At 41.0% G+C, this 22,032-nt stretch overlaps 1 protein-coding gene across 1 annotated transcript in view; it reads right to left on the minus strand.

Annotated features, from left to right (window-relative positions):
* Window positions 1–22,032, minus strand: part of LOC117707522 (pyroglutamylated RF-amide peptide receptor) — a 40,604-nt gene continuing 18,572 nt past the window's right edge. Inside the window, exons 2-6 of the mRNA XM_034500912.2 lie at window positions 9,712–9,870; window positions 8,433–8,494; window positions 2,943–3,178; window positions 1,427–1,524; window positions 1–748 (exon numbers count right to left, since the gene is read on the minus strand). Of these exons, the coding sequence (XP_034356803.1) occupies window positions 342–748; window positions 1,427–1,524; window positions 2,943–3,178; window positions 8,433–8,494; window positions 9,712–9,870 (962 nt within the window). The 3' untranslated portion in view covers window positions 1–341. The remainder of the gene's footprint in view (window positions 749–1,426; window positions 1,525–2,942; window positions 3,179–8,432; window positions 8,495–9,711; window positions 9,871–22,032) is intronic.

A 22,032-nucleotide genomic window follows, 5' to 3' on the forward strand; every position in this document is an offset into this window, starting at 1 on the left:
AACATTCAAGGATGATGGTACAGTTTTAATACTTTTTCATTCAGTTTAGCAATACACAAAAATCACATCACATTGACTACATGGATAAAACTGCTGCCAAAGCCATTGCTATATTATGCACAAAGTCTTTCATAAATCAACTTTAATAATCTACAAAGCTGTTATAATAATTTTTCAAAGTTACAGTGTTACGTATTATGTTCATTTAAATGGAAAAGTTGTCTTGTGTCTCTTCTTGTCATTAAAAAAAAGTAGTCCTGACCTTTGCTTTAAATAGCTTTCCATACAGATGATATTAACTATATCAGAATCAGATGATATAACTATATCAGAAGATACTGCTACAATTCATGTGCACTGCCGAATGTAGAGTTTTCAGAAAGTTCAGAACCAAGGAAGGCAAGCTGCCGCTTGAGCTGTCTTTTCTCCCTCGGCTGCTCACACAGTCTGACATCAGTGTTGGCACTGCTGAATGCGTCTCCTTTGGTTTCCTTCACTGTGCGCTGTGGTCGTGATAACTTTGCTCTCTTCTGCGCCATTGAAATTCCAGAGTTTCCAGGCTTCCGAGCTGGGGAGAAGGTTTCTTTTACTATGCAATAACAAACCGCTGACAAAAAATTCTTTTTGAAGTTTTCATTCATAAACGCATACACAAAAGGATTGCAGATGGAGTTGAAAAAGCCAATTGTTTGCGCGACAGCGAAAACCATCTTGATTGTGACATCATCATATTCCTTTTCAAAATTACCTGAAATAGAATGGTAGTTTAGAACGATGGTTGGCTTTATCAAGAAAATTAAAAACCACTTATCATGTGATGTTGTCAGAGGCAAAAAAAAAGCATGTGAATGTCTGAAGACAGCTTGCGGAGAGGAATCTGATTATCCAGAAACAAACAACCTTTGTGAGGACCTTTCTTACATACACAGTGTGGTGTCCAGCATGTTACTGGGCCCGCAGCTTTTCAACTAAATAGTTCAACTGCCAGGTAAACTAGAAGCAGGAGTGGCCTTTCAAATATTCACCTGCCTTGCAGAAAACACAATCTTACAGAAAACCATGTAGAGTCCTCACTTCCCAGAGAGAACCTCCTGAGGTGCCAACTGAAATCCCAGGTATTAAATTAATAAGGTGGGAGTTGAGGTTGTAAAAAGATGCCACATTGCCCCCCTTAGGAATCATGGGAGATTATGGAAGCTTTTCTTTACTGTACACAACAACTAAAGTATGCTTATTTACCCAAGTGTTTTTCTCACACACAATCACCCAGCACACAGAAGGCTGGCGCTCCTTGAGCAGGAAAGAACCAGACTCAAGGCTTGGTATTTAATTAAGCCAGTGAACAGCAAGGGGTTTACAGTCGTTACTGTCTGCTCTAGCGGGAAATGGCCTGGAGAGTCACCGAACAAGAACGCCAGGTACTCACTGTACTCAACCATCATGTGAACAACATGGAACGGTGCCCAGCACACAGCAAAGAGGGCCACCACTGTCACCATCATAACGACAGCCCTCTTCTTCTTCCTAGATCCGAAAGAGGTTATTGTGTTGGTTCACTTTCCCGTGGAAATGCGTTAGACAGCAAAGCTGGAATAAAAGCCGAGCTCAGCCCACTCCAACATAATTGCATTAACGCCTTTTCCAGTTTGTTTCATCTGTCTTCACCATCTTTGTGTAATAAACATGCTTATGACATGTGCTCGTTGTGGGCCTAGTATTCCATTAGGTTACTGACACGGATTATATCATTAATATTCAAGCAAATCGGTGAGCCACTGCAGAGACGGAGTCACAGAGAAGGTCTGTGGTTTGCAGTCAGATGGCTAGTAATGGCTGTACTTTGGGTTTGGATTTAGGAGTCTAAGTTCAGTGACTTTAACTCACTGTGTATTGAAAATCATTCATGTCTGTGACAGCAAAAGATCAATATTTATGAAATACAATAAGCTTCAGGATAGAATTAAAACCGTTTTACCGGGAATCCAAACTCATTTCTTTATTCTTCTTATAAGGTAGACAAACATCTGCACTAGAACTATGTATTTGCTTTATATTTTAAGAGTTCACACCTGGCATCTTTCTTTTCAACTCAATAGCTCTCCCTCCTCTACCCCCCGCCCCAGGAAAGGGACAATTAATTTAATAAAAATTCCCATGGTAATTAAGTCTTGGTACTTTCATAGAGAGGCCCGTCTGTACACAAACAAGCCACTAGAGGGCGCTGCAAACTCGCGATTCAAATAAACCCTTTCAAATCCCTGGAAGTCTGAACAGGAGGCATTAACTGGCTTTTTTCCATTCGAATGTTCAATTAATATTATAAAGTACATCTTCTATATAATATATGCAGCATCATAGTGTTTTTAAGTGGATACTAACGAATAAAGTCAGAAAGACAGCTGTTATGTTAAAATTAATTTTCAACATAAATCATTTAATATACATAATAGGCTCTGATTTAAAAATATTTTTATACATTCCATCTCATGTACACTAATCAGCACCTTCTTTGAGTATCAGAAAGTAGGGATGCTATAGTAAGAACAACTCGGTTACTGGAACCATTATGTAACTTTGTATATATGAAGAAACAGGTGGGGGAGCTAAGATGCGGAACTGTGTCACGTGGCCAGCATACCGACAAGAAGAGATCCCATTGGATCGCACAGCTGTGACACTGGCTCATAGTTCTTCTTGCAGATTATATTTATATAGAGATGAAAATGTAACCATGATCTTACCCCACCCTCACTTCTGATTCAAGGACTAATGATTTTGATCTAGCTTTCTGCTACACATTACATTTCAAAAAGCTTCAAGGGTTTAAATACTCTCAACTGAGGCTACTTTGGCTAAATTACCCGAGAGTTCTGGCATCCTTGACAACTATCCCTTCTAGTACGATGAAGTAAAACCTTTGACACAGAAGTGAGCAAACAGACCTGGCTATTTTGGACATTTCTTTCCCGTGGATAGTTTGCAGCGCTGAACTGTCTCCCACTCTCTTCTTGATCCACAGCTCATAGCCAATCTTGCTGTAAAGGACCAGCATCACCACAAGAGGCAGGAGGAAGAGGATGACGAGGATGACGGTGGTGTAGATTCTCTGGTGCACCGGGCTGGCCCACTCTTCCAAGCAGCAGACATGTTCTTTTTCATATAGGAAGTCATACTTAATCTTTATGGTAAGAATAAGTGGGTTACAAGAGCCAGCAGTCAGCACTAGAAGCAGCGAGTGCCCCTGCCGTACACCTTTGAAAGACTTTCCACCTCTGTCACTGAATATTTCAAATGCGCAACACTGTTTTGTTGCTATGTTGCAGTGAAATGCAGTTTCCCACTCACCTGCTTAGGTTTTTTTTTTTTTTTTTTTGAACTTTGAGCTTTTTAGATTTGGATTGGAATTGAAGTCTCTGCGTGTTTCCTTCATTTCTGGCCTTTCTCAACCTTCTGCTTCTTACAACTTGCCAATGAGCTAAAAGACCTTACTCACCGCGCTGACTGTTGATAACACCATATGCTCTCTGCCATCTGTTTTAATACTAATTAAACTAATATATTTTGCTTTCTCACGTGTTGGGGAAAAAAAAAAAAAAAGGAACAGACGTGGAGAGTCGCCAGATCCCCTTTAAGTATGAGATTCTAATAAAGGCATTAAAAAGGCAACTGGTAGCCTTTAAATCCTAAGACAAGTGGGAAATAAGATCCAAACCATGGCCAATCTAAAATAATCCAAATGGCCCTTGCTAGTTCATTTACCAGAACTATTCCTGGCAGACTCGGTTTTAACTCAAACATTATTAACAACAACAGTAAGTGGTGTGGCTCATTTCCAGGTCGCACTGAAGCCTTAAAGCTCTTTCAAAGGTCACCTCTCTCGGCAACAGGAATGGAAACGTGAGAATTTACCGGGAATGCTGTCCCCATGCAGCCTGGATCTTTTCAGGTGAGTACTCAGGGTCTGAACACAGCTTCGCTTATGTTTATGTGCTTATGTGCAAATTCCGTCACAACCTTCGCTAGCAATTGAAAAGGCAAGAAAGTCCCAGTTCTGGCCTAGGTGGTTTTTTTGACAAAAATAACTAGGAATGATATAAATCATTGGAAAACTACGTCAAGATCTGCAGTTTACTGTGGTAAAACCACAGCTTAGTGTAAAGTCTGAATGTAGGGAAATGATATTATGACAAGTTCTGGGAGGGGACATAAGTGTGACAGTGTTCATTGGATCACTTTTCTGTCCATCCCCATGAGAACGGAGAATTAAGCCGCACCTGAGAGAAGCAAGGTGCTAGAGCACAGTGAAGACTCGCCAGTGGCCGAGCCTCAAGTCCCAGCATCCACGCCCCCAGAGACTCAGGTCCCTGTGTGCTCTCACACACACTAATTGTGCTGAGGAATGAGGTGGCATGGGATGCACACTATTACAGGACAAGAAGCAAATGTGATTGGCTGGCCTGACAGTGAGCATGGTTTTGTTAATTAAATTGTAGAATAGAGATTTTCTACCAGTGAGTCACGAATTTAAGGTATGTTTAAAGTATATCCTGGAGTAATGTTTCGTTTTTCTCTTTCTTTCTTTCTTACTTTCTTTCTTTCTTTCTTTCTTTCTTTCTTTCTTTCTTTCTTCCCCCCACCTTTTTTTTTTTTGTTTTTGGTTTTTTTTTTTTTTTTTTTTTTTTTTTTTTTTTTTTTTAGACAGGGTTTCTCTTTATAGCCCTGGCTGTCCTGGAACTCACTCTGTAGACCAGGCTGTGCTCAAATTCAGAAATTGGCCTGCTTCTGCCTCCCAAGTGCTGGGATTAAAGGCGTGCACCACCACTGCCTGGAGTAATGTTTCTTTTATTTGCCATATCTGTTTTCTGTGATTAAGAAATAGACCTCACGATCGGGATGTGTCATTTGTGAAAGAGCCCATGGTTCTACACCCTGCTGGTGGGGAAGGAGGTCTCAGCAGAAAGGAGCTGGCCATGTTTGTGGTATAGAGAGGGCTGAGGAGTGGACAAGCTGCCAGAAGCATTGCGTGTCTTGGGAAAACCCAGAAGAGAAGCGCCAATCAGGAGTCAGAGTGACACCCAGAGGTACTGTTTCCAGACCACATCTGCTCATGGGCTTGTAGGAGAGAAAGGGTCAGCTGCACACGGATGGGCAGAGACACCCAGAAGACAGCCACAACAATTTACGTTGTTAGGGCCAATGTCAATTCAAGCCGAGGAAAGTGCCAAGTTTTAAATTGATTATATGAACTTAAGAGACTAAGGCTGTGGACTGGACTTCTTGTAACAGATGTACAACTGTTTCCGTGTGGAAAGTGGACAGAGAACTTTAGTGAACTGAATACCGGCACAGCTGGTGTGCCAGGTTGGGACATCCTCAGAAAGCATTTCATAAGTTTGTTGAACACACATAAAGTTGTTCTCTGCTTGCACACAGTTCAGCTCACTCAGTACTCAAATCCTAGAACAAACATCAGACTCTTGGTAAAATCTACCTTTACCTTATGGCTCACTTGATATTCCTTGCTGCTGGGTGTGGCAAGCCTCGTAAAATTCCATATTTGCCTTTCTGTTTAAAAAAGTAAAAAAGAGAACTGTGGGGACAACCCCACAGAAAGACCAACAGTGTCAACTAATCCTGACCCCTGGGAGCTGCCAGAGATTAAGCCATCAACCAAAGAGCATACACATGGGCTGGTCCATGGCCCCAGGCACATATGTAGCAGAGGACTGCCTTGTCTGGCCTCAGTGTGACAGGGTGCACCTAATTCTGCAGAGACTTGATGCCGAGAGAAAGGGGATGGGGAAACCCCTTGCAGAGGCAAAGAAGATGGGGGGATGGAGTAAAGAACTCTGGGAGGAGGGACCAGGAGAGGAGGCAACACTTGGGATGTAAATAAATAAAATAATTAATTAGAAAATAATTTTCCAAACAAAGAAATCCAAATGAATTAGTATAATAAGGCTTGTGGTATACTTTGTTTTTAGTTAGATATATTTTGATAAGTCATTTTATGTCCTAGTAACTTTATTACTTATGACTACAAAAATGAAATAAAATTAATTAAATTTTAGAGGATTAAAAAAGTAGAAAAGAATATATCATTTTATAAATTTGGTTAGGGGTTATGTGAGCAATGCTCTGTTGCTTTTGAGGATTGTTGTCTGTGTTAGACTACATCAACAGACAGGTTGAGTCACACCTACACCCATCTTTCTCTACTGTGAACCCTCACGCATGGCTGAACCTAGCAGACCAGACAAAGGTGGAGAAAGAAGAGAGACTGGATAAGATGCTCTTTGAATGTGTTTTCCGCTCAAATTTCCATTTACCAATGAAGACAAGGCTGGCAAGAAAGGCCTTATGAAAGAGAATCAACTAATCTATTACAATTTGTTGCATGAGTTAACAATAAAAGAAGATACAGAGAAGGAAGGAGAAATAGAATAGTTAAGGATGGAAAGGAGGGTCAAATGGGTAGTTCAGGGGGTGGTAAAAAATATGGACAGAGGCAGCTAAAATTAATAGCCACACGAGGGTGTGTGTGGAAACAATGCATTAGCAACTTTCTTAAATTCTATACATATATGAAGGTGATCCAAATGAAATCACCAAATAACGGGTGCCAGCAGCAGCAGGTGATGGATATCTCTCATCACCAAATGAAGTTTCCAGTACCTGGAATGGGTTATATCTAATCACATTGTTAGCCAAAGGGGTCCAGGGGAGCCCCCAAATAACCCAGGATGTTACAAAGGCTCTATGTTTCTCTCCACAAATTGATGGCAAGGCCGTATTGCTGAAAACAACACACAACCCATAGAACACCGAGAAGCCAAGCTGGTGCCTGGCCTAGAGCCCTCTCCTTACTGTCTAGAGCTCTTGGTACCAGATGCTACTCTACATGCTACCAAAGGAGAATCAGAAGCTCCAACCCAGCTACAAGCTTTTTGATCTACAGGGATGTCTTGCCTGCAAGATACACTAGGGCAATGATGCCACAAAGCCTGTGAGAGTTGCCAACTAATATCTGTGTTGACTTAAGGCCCACTCCATAAGATGGAATCCATACTCAATGCTATTTAGGTGACCAAGAACCTGAGACTAGATAGCCTGGGAACCAAGGTAAAAAACAAATGCTACTGTCATACAAAAGGAACATAGCAATAAGATGACTCTTGATGACATTCTGCTGCACTCATAGCTCAGCTGTCATCACAGACCCTTCCTCCTGTAACAGATGGGAACAAATACAGAGACCCACAGCCAGACAATACACAGAGAAGGAAGACCTCGGAGCACTCAGCCCTAAACAGCGTGTCTCCATCAAATCCTTCCCCTCAGGACTCAGAGAACCTTGTGGATAAGGAAACAAGAAGAGTATAAGAGGCAGAGGGGATGGAAGACATCAAGGAAAGCAGACCTTGTAAACTGCAGCAGGACAGAGACACATATGAACTCGCAGAGATCGAGGCTACCTGCTCAGGGCTTATATGGGGCTGCACCAGTTTGGTGTCCTGGAGCTGAAAGGAGAAGTGGACATATGTCCCCTCCTTAATCCAGATAGCGTCTCCAATTAATATCCACTTGTCAGTGAAAAATTAGGGTTTTATTTCCCAAGGGAGTCTCACTGGGGAAAACAAACATCTCTCAAGGATAGACTGGCCAGCAGGAGTTGGCTGACAGAAATCCAATTCAATGGCATATTTAGAGGTTTCTTGGCTCATAATGTCCTTTCAGGGTATGTATGTACATATGTATGTATGTATGTATGTATGTATGTATGTATATGTGTATGTATGTGTGTATTTATATCACACAGGTTTTGCCTACACATTATAGCTTCTGCTTTTGTGTTTTTATGAGACTTCTGAGTGTGTGTGTCTTTGGTCTGTATCTGTGTCTTGTGGCTTTTCCTGTGCCTTTTCTTTCTGTTTTGTCCTACTTCTAATTGCTGGGTTTTGTTCTGTCTTATGTTTTATCATTATTCCTTAGACGCCTGCTTATTTCTAATGAGGGACAGAAAGGGGTGGACCTGGATGGTAGGGGACTTGGGAGGACCTAGGAGGAAAAACTGTAATAATTATATATTGTATGAAAAAAATCTATTTTGAATAAAAAATACAGAGTAGTCATTGGGTTCTTAGTTATATCAAAACATTAGAGTGTTCTTGGAACAGCATGTTTAATTTATAGGAAAAATGGTAAAGTAAATGGATTATTTTTAAAAATGTTAAGCACCAAAGTCTTAGCAATACAATTTCTAGAAGAATTAAGTAAAATGGAGAAAACGATTTTAACTCATTTGAAAGATTTCCAGTGAAGGAACTGGGGTCATAGAGACTTGCTGAGGTGCTCTTGAGATGGGTAATGTTACGGGTGAGTGACGTGGAGAAGTATCTCAGTAGTATAACGAGCCACTTGACCCTGTGTACCTCGAGGCGCTGCACGTGCAACATGGGTGATCCTACGATGATGGCCGCCAGCCAGACCACACCTGTAAAAACGCAATAACCATCAGAATGCGGAACAATGGAGACACGCTTAACCTACAGGCTCTCTGTCTTCAGTGTTCCTGATAATACAATACCAGCTACATTTTTATAACAGAAATACTGTTTCTGTTATTTCACCTGGCATATTAGTTAAATTTGCTACCTTTGATAATCCTATCAGGTGTACACTATACATCGGATTACTATAAATTCAGATCATTGTCAATTAAGCATCTTGAGATTTTTAAAGACTCAATGATAATTACTAAAATAGAAAGATTAATCTACTACCATACTGGACGTTAGGATATTGCTTCAAATTCACCATTTTGTTTTGAGATATGTTGTATTCATTATGTCTTACTGAGTTAGGGACAGTGACGGCAAGCCAAGCATCTAGAACCGCTGAAGAGAGTGGAACGTGTCACTCACTGCCCTCAGGCACTTGCAAGCTCTGTGTGAATGATTGAGAGCCCACCTCAGCACGACCAGTCCTGCTCTCTGCTTCCCTCAAAGCACAGTCCTGCTCTGTAGCAGGACTGTCTTGCTCTTGTACGCTCAGCGCCTTCTCGTCTCAGGGTCAGATGAATGTTAGCTACAGGTAGGTATCTTTCATTAGCTAAATGTAACATGTAAGCATTGAAGATGTAAACTGTGCAAATACACTATCCACAACAATATATTTAAGCATTAGGGTAGAACCAAAGGTTGATATCAGGTAAATACAGACAGGATCAAACTCCTCAAGTTATACAGGAATGCTTACCCAGAACGGACCAAACCATACTTCAGCTGTACATATATGATATTACTCTATAATGAAGAATGGCACAGTAATAGCCTCACCTAATGTTACACTTTGAGTATTAAATGCCTTCAAAGTCTTGAATGCTAGTTCACGGACTTTGTCCACTGATGGATTCATAGATGAACGGACTACTAGGAAACAGAGCCTGGTTGGGAGAATAGGTTACTGGCATAGGACTTGCTCCAGACTGTTTCTGTCTGTGTAAGTGTGTGTGATCTGCAATGAGGCAAGCCAGTGCTCCACCAATGGTCATGTCACAGTGTTCTGCTTTCTTGCCCAAAGGCCTGGAAGTAACAGAGCCAAGTGGCCACCGACTGGACTTTCTGAAGTCATATGCAAACACAAATTCTTCCACTTCCAAATAGTTAATATCAGATATTTTTGTCAAGTGACAAAGAGTGGCTCACATACCCAAGATTGTGAAAGCCCTTCGGGTGGTGTACTGCCACTTCATTTTAAAAGGATGGACAAGTCCTTGGTGCCTCTCAACAGCAATGCAAGTCATGGTGAGGATTTCCGTCACAACGGCAGTGGACTGGACGAATGGTACCATCTTGCAGATGAAGGCACCTGCAGCAAGGAAGCAAGCCATGTCATACAAAAGCTACATTGTGAAGTCTTACCTGAATCTTTGTAAGTTTAACAAATCATTAACCCTGAGCTGCTGCTCAGAAGCGCCGTTAATGATGACCATGCCATAGATGCAAACTAGTGAGCGAAGTCTAGTCTCTTCAACTAGAGTTCTATGTTCGTAAGGGGGCCATGGTACTGAACATAAGGCAATGGGAGACACAAATTGGTACCAGGCAGGGTAAGATAGTTTATGTGTAAAATCGCGCACACCCCTAGTTCCAGTGCATAGGAGATTGGGGCAGGACTGTCAAGAGAATCAGAGTCCAGTGTGGGCTACATAGCAAAACCATGACTCAAAAACCATGAACAGAAAAAGCCGTGAGACTATTATTTGCAGAAGAACAAAGTTGAAATGGTCAACTGGAATACAATCTACAAAATAACCTTTAATCTTTCTTTTCATTTGGCTCTGTGTGAAGTCATAACAAAGGAGTAATTCTCATCAAAATTCAGTTTATCAATCTCTCCCCTGCCCCTCTGTGCAAGCATGTGTGTGTGCGTGCGTGTGTGCATGTGCGCGCGCGCTGCGTGTGTGTGTGTGTGTGTGTGTGTGTGTGTGTGTGTGTGTGTGTGTGTGTATGTGTGCATGTGTTTTCATGTGCATGGGTGCAGATGCACATGGGCCATAGAGTCCATGTGGAGGTCAGAGGACAGCCTTGGGTACTTGTCCTTGATGTCCACCTTGAGGTAGAGTGTCTTCACTGCTAATCACTGTTTATGCTATTCCACCTGGCACACAGGCTTCTGGGATGGTTCTCTTCCTACCTCTCATCTTCCCATAAGAGCATCCAGATATTGTTACTGAATCCTGGCTTATGGGTTCTGGGATTCAAACCAAGGCTTCACATTTGTGCAGCAAGTTCTTTACCCACTGCGCCTTCTCACCAGCCCGATACACAGATTTACTTTTTTTTTGTTTGTTTGTTTTTTTTTTAAAGTTGAAAATAGATTTTTTTTCATACAATACTGTGATTATGGCGTCCCTTCCCACTAGCCCTCACAGTTCCTCCTCTCCCATCCAGATCCACCCATTTTCTGTCTCTCATTAGACAACAAACAGACATCCAAGCAACAACTAAAATAAATAAAAAGAAAAGAAAACAAATTAGAACAGCACACAATAAACAAACAGAAGAGCCAAAGAAAAAGCACAAAATCACATGTAGACACATACATTTGCAGATATAGTGATGTGTTTTTAAAAAGATAAAGAGAAAGAGAGTATGTTCTGTGGGTGTGTGGTGAGGTATGGAAGAAGGGGCTGTCTCAGCCCCTGCCGAAGCATCTCTTCCCCCTGAGGGACCAGCCACACAATGGCTTAGTATAGAGTAGAGTTTATTCAAGGCATGAGGAGGTGAATTAAGAGGGTAGTAGAGGCAGAGAGAGGGAGAGAGTAGAGAAGTAGAGGCCAGCCATGAGCACATGGAGAGGCGGGGAAGGGAGGGGGAAGTGGGGAGAGGACAGAGGGATCAAGAGAGAGCAAAAGAACAAGCATCCCCTTTTATAGTGAGTCAGGTCTGCCTGGCTGTTGCCAGGTAACTCTGGGGGTGGAGTTTAGACAGAATGCTAACACGTAGGAATCCTTAAAAACACAAAATCAGAAACCATGTTTCACACACAAAGAACTCGTAAGGCAAAAAACCCAAAACAAGCACCCGTGACTCAACATTAGGAGACAAAGAAGTCCAAAAGATGTTATTGAGTTAGCTTTGTGTTGGCCATCTATTGCTGGGCATGCATTACAGTGTTAACTTCCTTTACTTTTCTAATTTAAAAGTCTCAAAGTCATGGATAGAAAAAAGCTTCCTTTTATTTTTTTAACTAAAAAAAAAAAAAAAAAATTGAGAATTGCCTATCAGCCAGTCCACCCACTGCTTGGCTCTGGGACAATGTAGACATTGGTCTAGAACCTCAGCTAGTTAGAGACCCCCAGGTCTTCTAACTGCCCACCTACCTGTCACCCCACCCATCCCTCAGCTACAGAACACTTGGAGTCTGACTGGAATCCCCAGAACAATTGTCTGCCTGCCAATTGGCCACCCAATCCACACTACCAACCTGGAACTGTGTGAGTTTTGAATCCGAATTCCAGGTTGGAACCTCCAGAGCCAGTCCTTCCACCATGCATCACCCAGCACAAACATTATTCAGCTTCGGAATTGAGTGGATCCAACCCAGGACCCCAGTTAGGAACCCCCAGAGCCAGTCCTCTGGCCTGCCCACTGCCTATCAGCTACCTCACACACCGTTTGCTTTTAGGACCAAGTAAAGTCTGATGTAGAATCCCAGAGTGGTCTCAAGACCGAAACCCAGTCCTCATTCAGCGAGTCCACTAGCTAATAGTTGTTTCAACTGTGACGTGTTTGTCATCCCTAAGGCTTTCCTTGTCAACTGCTATAGCTGCTCATTTGATGGGTTTTTGACCTTCAGTTCCCTGGACCACACTGACATTGTAGACTGGCCAAGGCAAACACTAGGACTCTATGTCTTCCACCCTCTTCGGCAACTGAATCAAAATTTAGCACCAGCCTTTGTACATTTCGCTGTTTGAATACTTATGCTGCAGTGAATCAGCTATACCACGTCTTGTATAGATGTGACATTTTAATAAAATATAATCTTTGAGCAAAACATTATTGCTGGAGTTTTAAAATTTTAGTCAGAAATGTTTTCTATTCTTTCAGTGAGATAGTTTATAGAATATATTAGAAGAAATTTTTAATGAGATGGGCATCATCAATACATTTTTAAAATTATTCCTGTTGTTACTATTTTTTATCCTTATCAATATCATGCTCTGTGTGTATGTGTTTACGTGACATGGTGCACATGTGGCCAGAGGTCAACATTTGGGTGTAGTTTTTCTCCTTCCTTGCCGAGGCAAGGACCTCTTCTGCTGTTTCTGCCAGCTTCATATTTCCTGGTACCTGGCCTTGAGCTTCCTGACGATTCTGGGATCACAGATGCATGTCATGACATCTGGCTTTTATCTGTGGGTTTCAAAGATCAAATTTAGGCAACCAGGTTTGTGTAGCAAGAGCTTTTACCAGTTGGGCCATCCTGTTTACAATATGTTTACACACACACACACACACACACACACACACACACACACACACACACATATACACACATATATATATGAATATATATTCATTTTGTCCATCATTATCTGACAGGGCACATATCACCTAAATTCCAGACTTCAGGATGCATCCCTGATCCTTACTTATTGAATTAGAGACTCTAAGCCTCAGATTCACCCTTTATAAAAGGGGATTGGTAATACTTTCTCCATAGGCCTAGTATATTTCCTAAAATGATGTAAGTACCCAATACATGTCTTACATGTCTTGCTTCTTAATGAATGGCAGCCTTTCCACTTGGGGACAGCGAGGCAGAAAGAACAGAGGCCCCCATAAACTACTTGGGGCTGATACATTCTTTTTGGCTAACAATAAAGAAGCTTTGAATTGACAGCCGCATTTTTCAAAGGAAAAATGCTGTAATTCATAGGACTCAACCACTGTGTCATATTCATTTGTCTATTTACAGACAGAATGAGGACATGAAGCCAAGCCTTCTTCATTTACAGCTTTGCTTACTTTTGTGTAGCCAAGCTATGTGTCAGTTTTCTGTCTACAGTTTGGCATGCCTTCTCTTTAATATGCAACTTGGAATTTTCACCTAAGCCTCTGTTCTATGATTAACAGTGTGCACTTTTTTGTTTTGTTTTTGTTTTTCAAGACAGGGTTTCTCTGTTGTAGCCCTGGCTGTCCTGGAACTAGCTCTGTAGTTCCAGCTGTCCTTGAACTCACAAAGATCTACTGGTCTCTGCCTCTGAAGTGCTGGGATTAAGGGCCTGAGCCGCTGCCACCACCCAACAACTGTGCACCTTTAATATGTCCAGGAAGCACTGTCTCAACTTCTGACATTGTTCTATGAACTTTGTAAAAGTTCTTGACAGTAGCTCCTTGGTCACAATGGCAAGTTGCTTCTGTGTGTGTGTGTGTGTGTGTGTGTGTGTGTGTGTGTTTGTGTGTGTGATGTATAATTTGTTAGGATGTAACTGTGTTTTTTTTTTTTTTTAAGTATGGAGGGTACCCTTTGCTTGCCTACTCAGTTATTTTAACTTTTTTCAGTTGAGAGCTTATTTTTTGATGTCTGTAATACTGAAACAGAATAGACATTAGCGTTCGTGATCTTGAGCTGTGGTAGCTTGATTGGTAGCTTGGTGGTAGCCTGCTTGCATGGCATAACAAGCCTCTGGGCTTATCAGCAACCCCAAAGGGAAAGAAAGACGAGTTCGATTTTTTCTCTATCCTTTTCATTAAGCCTTTGTTACCAACCTACTCTTTATTATTCACTTCCTTGATCTGAGCAGCCCTGAGGCTTGAGGCTCTTCTGTTAGCCTGCTCCAACCTTCCCAATGCAGTTTTTCTTATTGTAAATAGCTATTCCTTTCTTTAAAGATGGGAAATTAATTTATTTAATAGTCTTTTTTATATTCATTCCCTCCCATAAGTCCTTCCAGATCCTCTCCTCCTGCCAACCTTTAAGTTTTTCTTGAAAGACTAACAAAAACCCAATGTAACATTAAAATTCCCCTAAACCAAGAAAACAAAACAAAGCCATGTCCCCAAAGGAAAACAAACAAACAAACAAACAAGCAAACAAAAACAAAATCCACCAAACTATAATCAAATAAAAGCACACACAAAGGACTGTGGAGTTCATTATGTGTTGGTTAGCTACTCCTGAGTACACGGCCTGTTGTCCTGGAGTGATATATCCAGTGTCACCATATTGGAGAAAGTTGATTCTCCCTTTCCCAGCAGGTATAAATGACAGTTCAATTGTTAACTTTTATCCTAGTGGTTATGTATTCATTCACTCATGCATTCATTTTAAAATATGTAAAAAACTAAAGTATAAGATAAAACAAAAACTATCACTTAGTAGGAGTTGGACAAGACAAACCAACAGCAGGAAGAGTCCAAGAGAAGACACAAGAATCAGAGACTCAGGAGTCCCATAGAGACACTGAACTGGAAGCTATAATATGTATGCAGAGGACCTGGTGAATGGGGAGCCGACAGAAGGCGGCTATCATCCTTGCAGCCATCTTGAGCCATATACCCTGACAACAGACTTGTTTTCAACAGCCTACAACAGCTGAGCACACTCTGATAACATCTTGTTTTAGATACCCAGGATTTTCCCTTGGGTGTGTGTGACTTAAAGGTGTGACAGAGGCAGACAGAAGAGGATACTGGAAAACTTGGAACTGCGAGGCACTAGGGACTAGAAACTAGGGACTAGGAACTTGAGATTGGGACTTGGACTAGGAACAAGAAACTTGGAAAGAGACAAGAAGAGAGACATGAGAATAAACGGGACTGAATCACACTCTGTCTGGTCTCCATTCTTCCTGTCTGCCCTCACTCTCTCTCTTGTTGAACCCTGACCCGCGGACCGGAACAGCAGTACGAGCTGGGACAATTTAGCCCCCAAAGCTTGGGGCAGTGCAGGTTCCAACATTTGGCAGAGCGGTCCCCCGGCACTGGTGCAGGCCATGTGCATGTTGGTTCAGTCTCTATGATTTCATACGAGGTTTGCTGAGTTTAAGTGTTTCTTAGCCATTTGAGTTTTCTCTATTGAGAATTCTCTGTTTAGATCTGTACTCTACTTTAAAATGGTTGTTTTCTTGATGTCTAGTTTCTTGAGTTTTTTATACAGATTGGATATTAGCGCTCCATAAGATGTGTAGTTGGTGAAGTCTTTTCCCTCCTCATAGGCTGCTGCTTTGTCCTAATGATGGTGTTTAGGCTCCATGTTTAAATTGTTGATTGTATTACCTGAGCTAATAATGTTCTGTTCAGAAAGTGTTTTCCTAAGTCAATGAGTTTGAGGGTATTCCCCACTTGCTCTTTTGTGAGCTTCAATATATCTAGCTTTATGATGAGGTCTTTGATCCATTTGGAGTTGAGTTTTGTGCAGGGTGACAAGTATGGGTCTATCTGGATACTTCTGCATTTGGACAGCAGAAGTTCGACCAGCATTATTTGTTGAAGATACTATCTTTTTTGTAGTGTGTATTTCTGGCCTGTTTATAAAAAATCAGGAGTCCATAGATGTGTGGGCTTATTTATGTATGGGTCCTCAACTCAATTCCATTGATCAACGTATCTATTTTTGTGCCAATACCATGCTGTTTTTTATTACTATAGCTTTGTAGTACAACTTGAAATTGGAAATAGTGGTACCTCCAGCAGGGTTTGTTTATTGTTAAGGATTGTTGTAGATATCCTGGTCCTTTAATGTTTCCATGTTAAGTTGAGTATTGTCCTTTTAAGATCTGTGGAGAATTGTGTTAGGATTTTGATGGGGATTGCAGTCAATCTGTAAATTACTTTTGGTAGGATGGCCATTTTTATTATGTTAATACTACTGATCCATGATCATGGCAGATCTTTTCACCTTCTGATAGCTTCTTCAATTTCTTCCTTCAATGACTTGAAAATTTTATCATACAAGTATTTCACTTGCTTGGTTAGAGATATTTTATATTATTTGAGGCTCTTGTGAAACATGTTGTTTCCTCTGATTTCTTTCTCAGACCATTTGATGTTTGTAGATAGGAAGGCTGGTTTCTGTGAGTTATTTTGTATCTAGTTACTTTGTTGAAGGTGTTTATCAGCTGTAGGAGTTTCCCTGTGGAATTTTTATATTGCTAATAGAGATATTTTGACTTCTTCCTTTCCAATTTAAAATGACTATACAACTTGCTGCTTAGGTCCATTTACTTGGAATATCTTTTTCCAACCCTTTACCCTGAGGTGATGTCTGTCTTTGATGTTGAGGTGTGTTTCTTGGATGCAGCTGAAGAATGGATCCTGTTTTTATACCCATTCTGTTAGTTTGTATTCTTTGTTTGAGGGAATTACGACCATTGGTATTGAGAATGATCAATGATGAATGGTTGTTGATTTCTGTTATTTTGTTGCTGTTGTTAATGTTGTTGTGGTGGTGGTGGTGGTAGTGGTGGTGTGTATACCTGCTTTTTTCTATTGACTTTGCTGTCCTAGAATTATTTATCCCCTGTAGGTTTTTTTTTTTTTTTTTTTTTTTTTTTTTTTTTTTGATGTAGTTAGTGTCTTTAGGAGTTTCCCTTCTACCAACTTCTGAAGGGCTAGATTTATAGATAGATATTGCTTAAATTTGATTTTATCATGGAATGTTTTATTTTCTCCATTTATGGTGCTTGAAAGTTTTGTTGGGTATAGTAGTCTGGATGGGCATCTATGGTCTTTTAGAGTCTGCAGCACCTCTGCCCAGGCTCTTTTAACTTTTAGAGCCTCCACTGAGAAGTCAGGTGTAATTGGTCTGCCTTTATATATTGCTTAGTCTTTTCCTCTTGCAGCTTTTAATATTCTTTCTGTATGTGTTCTGTATGTTTCATGTTATGATTCTTATGTGTCAAGGGGATTTTCTTTCTTTCTTTCTTTCTTTCTTTCTTTCTTTCTTTTTTTTTTTTTTTTTCCTTTGATTTTTTCGAGGGCGTGCGCCACCACTGCCCGGCAGGGGATTTTCTTCCATGGTTCAATCTATTTGGTGATCTACATGCTTTTTGTACTTTGGTTGGCATCTCTTTCTTTAGGTTAGGGAAATTTTCTTCTATAATATTTTTGAGGATAAATTCTTGGCATTTAATCTGTGTTTCTTCTCCTTTTTTTGTTTCTTTTATTCTTAGGGTTGGTCTTTTTATAGTGTCACAGGCTTCCTCCTGGATGTTTTGTGCCAATAGGTTTTTAAAATTTAACATTTTTTTTTACCAAGGTATTCATTTCTTTTATTATGTCTTCAGTGCCTGAGATTTGCCTCTATGATTCCTATCAAGTTTCTAAATTTTTTTATTTCCAGATTTCCCTCTGTTTGAATTTTCTTTGTTGATATTATTTCCACTTTCATGTTTGGAATTGTTTTATTAATTTCCTACCACAGTTTATTCATGTCTTCATATATTTCTTTAAGGGATTTATTTGTTTCCTCTTTATGGACTTCTATCTAGCACAAGGAATGTTTTAAGGTCTTTTATTTATGCTTCAAGATTGAAATACTCAGGGCCTGCTGTGATAGGACTTCAGGACTCTTGTGGAGACATATTGTTCTGGCCATTATTGATTGTGATTTTTCCCCCTGGTGTATGGGCATCTAGGATTAGGTAGCTTATAATTTGAGATACTGATATTTGGTCTTGTCTTTGTTGGGTGGGTATTTATTTCTTGGTTTGTTTTTCTCTCTTGTTCTTAGGAAAGTGTGGTGCCTCTGTTTTCCTTGAGAAAATCTTTTGGGGACCTAAAAGGTGTGGGCACTGGGGGTTCCAGGTAAAATGTGTTTCTGGGTATTAGGGCCTGAGATTTAGGAATGGGGATGGCCTGGGGACAGTGGAGGAGCTTCACAAGAGGGAAGAAATCAGGGTGTTATACCAGAATCTACTTAGTTAGTCCCCTGCTAATGGGGGCAGAGAGTGAGGAGAGGTCACAGCAAAAGATCTGCTACGGATTTGGGGATGAGACTGGATGACTGGATTTAGAGGAATGGAGGGAGAGGTAAAGATGTGGAGTTAGCCTGGCCAGAGTGGCTGTGGACCTGGGGGCTGGGAGAAGGCAGTGAGTGAGGCAGGGGATTTCAGAGGGGAAGTCTGCCCACTGGAGATAGGTGTAGGAAGGGAGGGCTCAGCAGGTGTCTGCTGCAGAGCTGAGATGAAAGCAGGGGATTATTTTAGAGGAGCAAAGGGAGAGGCAATTAGCTGACCTACTTCTTTGGCTGTTGACAGGGAGTGCCTGCTGGAGTTGGAGGTGGAACATAGCAACCAATGGGGAAGGGAGGTTAGGAGAGGAAGATATGTGGGATCTGCTGGAAATGGGGATGGGGTGCTGCACAGGTGTTCTGTTGCAGTGCAGGAGATGAGACTCTGGGATTGTATTTGGAGGGGCAGGAGGAGAGGGCAGGACCTGCTGTTAGCCTATCTGATTCCCTGGCTGGAGTTGCAAATAGCTATTTCAAACTAAAATGACTTAAACTCTTTCTATTAGACACCATTATCTGATTTTTTATATCAGATCTTTTTTTTTTTTTGACTGTCTCTAATGGATATGTCTTCTTTCTTGGTTGTCCAGAATCCATCCACATTTTTCTTAATGGAAACTCAGTTTCTTTCTAAAACATTCACTCTTCTCACTTTGGGAGGCTTAGGTTATAGAGCAGGTGAGGAAGGGAAGACAAGCATACGTGGATCCTTCATCATTCTGAGAGAGGGTAACACAGATGAAAGGGGTGTGTGCTGGTGGCTATATGGTGCCAGGCCGCAAGTGTTCACAGATGCTTGTTTAATACTGCTGCTGACCTCTGATGACCTATGTCAAGTCCCCCGTGCCAGCTTCATACTGAGCCTGTGAGCTTCCAGCATCTCTCTTTTGTATTCTCTTAAGCTACTACTTCCTTGTTGCTTGTAAGCGAGTGACTGTGTTCATTATGCCTTTCTGTCGCCTTTCCTTCTGAAGGTGGATCTTCTGTAATGTAGCACAGTAAGGCTGATGTTCTTTCTCTGTCCTGTTAACTCTAGGATAATCCAGATCCCGCTGCCGCAGCTACCCATCATTTCTGTTTCATTTCTATGGTGTCTGGCATAGAAACGTACAATAGCTCACATCCTACCGGCTAAGGAACAAATGCTTTGTCTTACTACCCACTGCTTCTTATCCGCTCTTAGCTCATGCACACACTTATTTCCTGCAGCATAGACCTCCTTTTCCCAATGGGAATCATACCAATATCCTACTCACTCACCCCACCTCTTGACCCACCTCACGCAGCAGTCTCAATGATTTAAATAGAAACCACCTTACTTGAAAACATAATGCTTAAAAATCGAAAATAGTCTGTATTCGATGGAGTGTACCAGTGACTTCAAAAAGGACACTTGGAAAGGTCAGGAATTTCATGACTATTCATTTGTACAAAAGATTAAAAACGTTGCTTTAAAAATTGAGAAATGGTGTAATACATCATAGGTGGATGAAAGCAACTGATGGTGGTAATGGCTCAGCAATGAATTTCCTCTTTTGTTAGCAGAAACACATGGGCAGGCATTTGCGGCTGATCAAGGAAGAGAGGGCTGTATATCTCCAGCATTTGAAACAATAGTCTGACAGATAACACAATTAGGCATGTTATTAATTTAGCATATCACAAAAGCACGCTGTATTCAAACCTTTGTCCACTATAGCCTGTAAATTTCTAGTCTTATCTAATGGGGTTCTTAGGATCCTATTAATGAGTAACTTTGCCAGTTGTGAACCCCATTTTATCCTGTTCAATATCCACCAGAAGCAGAGTAAAGAGTAAAGAACAAATCAAATACAGTCAAAGTTAGAATTGTTATATAAGTGTGGCAGAAACCCACAGGAGACTCAAACTAACACCTCCATTGGAAACCCCTCTGAAGACCATCCAAATGTGAAATTTCCATCTCTGTCCCAGGGGTCATCTTTGCAGGCCCTGTAGGGTAGGTCAGACCTGTGTGGAACATGAGGAGGCTCCTTCTTTTAGTCTTGCTTCAGCAGCAGCAGTTTTTGCTGCACCCAGCTTCATGTGCTGGACTCTAGCATATAAGCTAAATGTATTTGCTGGACTCCAATGCACAAGCCAACTGTAACTTTAAAGAAGATGTTACAAAGTCCTAAGGCAGTATACACAGAGCTCTATTTTTAGGAGAAGACTAAATACCCCAAAGCCAATAAAATAAGAGGATTGTGGTATTTTGGCTGTTGGAATAATTTATTTTCTCTCTGGGCTTGTTTTTTTCTATATACTAATTAGAATTAGAATATATACATATGTGTGTATGAGTTAGAAATAGAAATCTAGTATAAGAAATAAAAATTGAATCATATTCATTCAAATAATAAAGAAGATATATTATTACAACATTAGGAAAATTCAGAGGCAGAATGTTAGAGAATAGTAATGTCCACAGCTGAAGTCAACAGGGCTGCCTTCCTTCTGGAGGCCCTAGGAGAAAAGTTATCCCTGAGCCTGTTTCAGCTTCAAAAAGTTATCTACATTCTTTGGTTTGCCACCCGGCATCACCCTGTCTTCTGGGGTAATGTTTACATCTCCTTGTCTGATTCTGACCCTCCTGTCTTCCTTTCAAGGTGGTATTTGTTAGTTACTTGAGCCATCTCTGAACATCTGGGTCAACCTCCTCCTTGGTAGATTTTTAACTCAATCAGTATTGGCAAAGTTTCTTTTACAGTGGAAGGCAGCGTAGTAGTAGGTTGTAGCAATTGAGAAATGGAAGTCTTTAAAGAATCACTACCCTATCAGTGTAATCATTGAACATTTTCCAGCTACACTGAAAAGTGACCAGTTTCATCTAAAGCTTAAATTTAGGGCATTATCAGTCAAAATGCTAGGCATATTTGTTTAAAGTTAAAAGTGTTAGTTTTAACAAGCACAGAAAACTGAAGTTCCCCTTACATAACTAAATCAACTCTGGGAAAGATGCCCAAATGAGTAGAAAAACTTACTCTGAGCAATATTTAGAACAGCTAAAGATTTTTGCAGAAAACACTGTCATGGGATCAGTCAATGAGGCAGCATTTCAAATCAGAGAGCTAGAAAGATTGGAGAAGGATAAAGGAGTACCATAGATCTGCGATGAGAGAGATGGCAGGCTGTTCCACGGGGGTATAGGAAAGACACAAGCAAATTTAAGATTGTATATGAAACACACTACTATAGCAGTCTATGAGAGGAGGGGAAAAGAGAGAGAGAAAGAAAGAGAGAGAGAGAAAGAGAGAGAGAGAGAGAGAGAGAGAGAGAGAGAGAGAGAGAGAGGGAGAACAAAATGGGAGAGAATTGTTAGGAGCCATGGTGAGCGGTGATAGTGTTCGCCATTACAAGATGGTGCTGGCATCCGGTGCTCCCACAAGTAAACAACTAAACTGCGCAGGTGCAAGAGGCAAAAGCGCGCCAAGCCACTGCCCATCCCGGGGCGTAATATGGGGTGATGAGTGAACAGCCAATCAGAAG

This window comes from Arvicanthis niloticus, chromosome 4 (assembly GCF_011762505.2).
Source record: "Arvicanthis niloticus isolate mArvNil1 chromosome 4, mArvNil1.pat.X, whole genome shotgun sequence".
In the NCBI taxonomy this organism is placed as follows: domain Eukaryota; kingdom Metazoa; phylum Chordata; class Mammalia; order Rodentia; family Muridae; genus Arvicanthis; species Arvicanthis niloticus.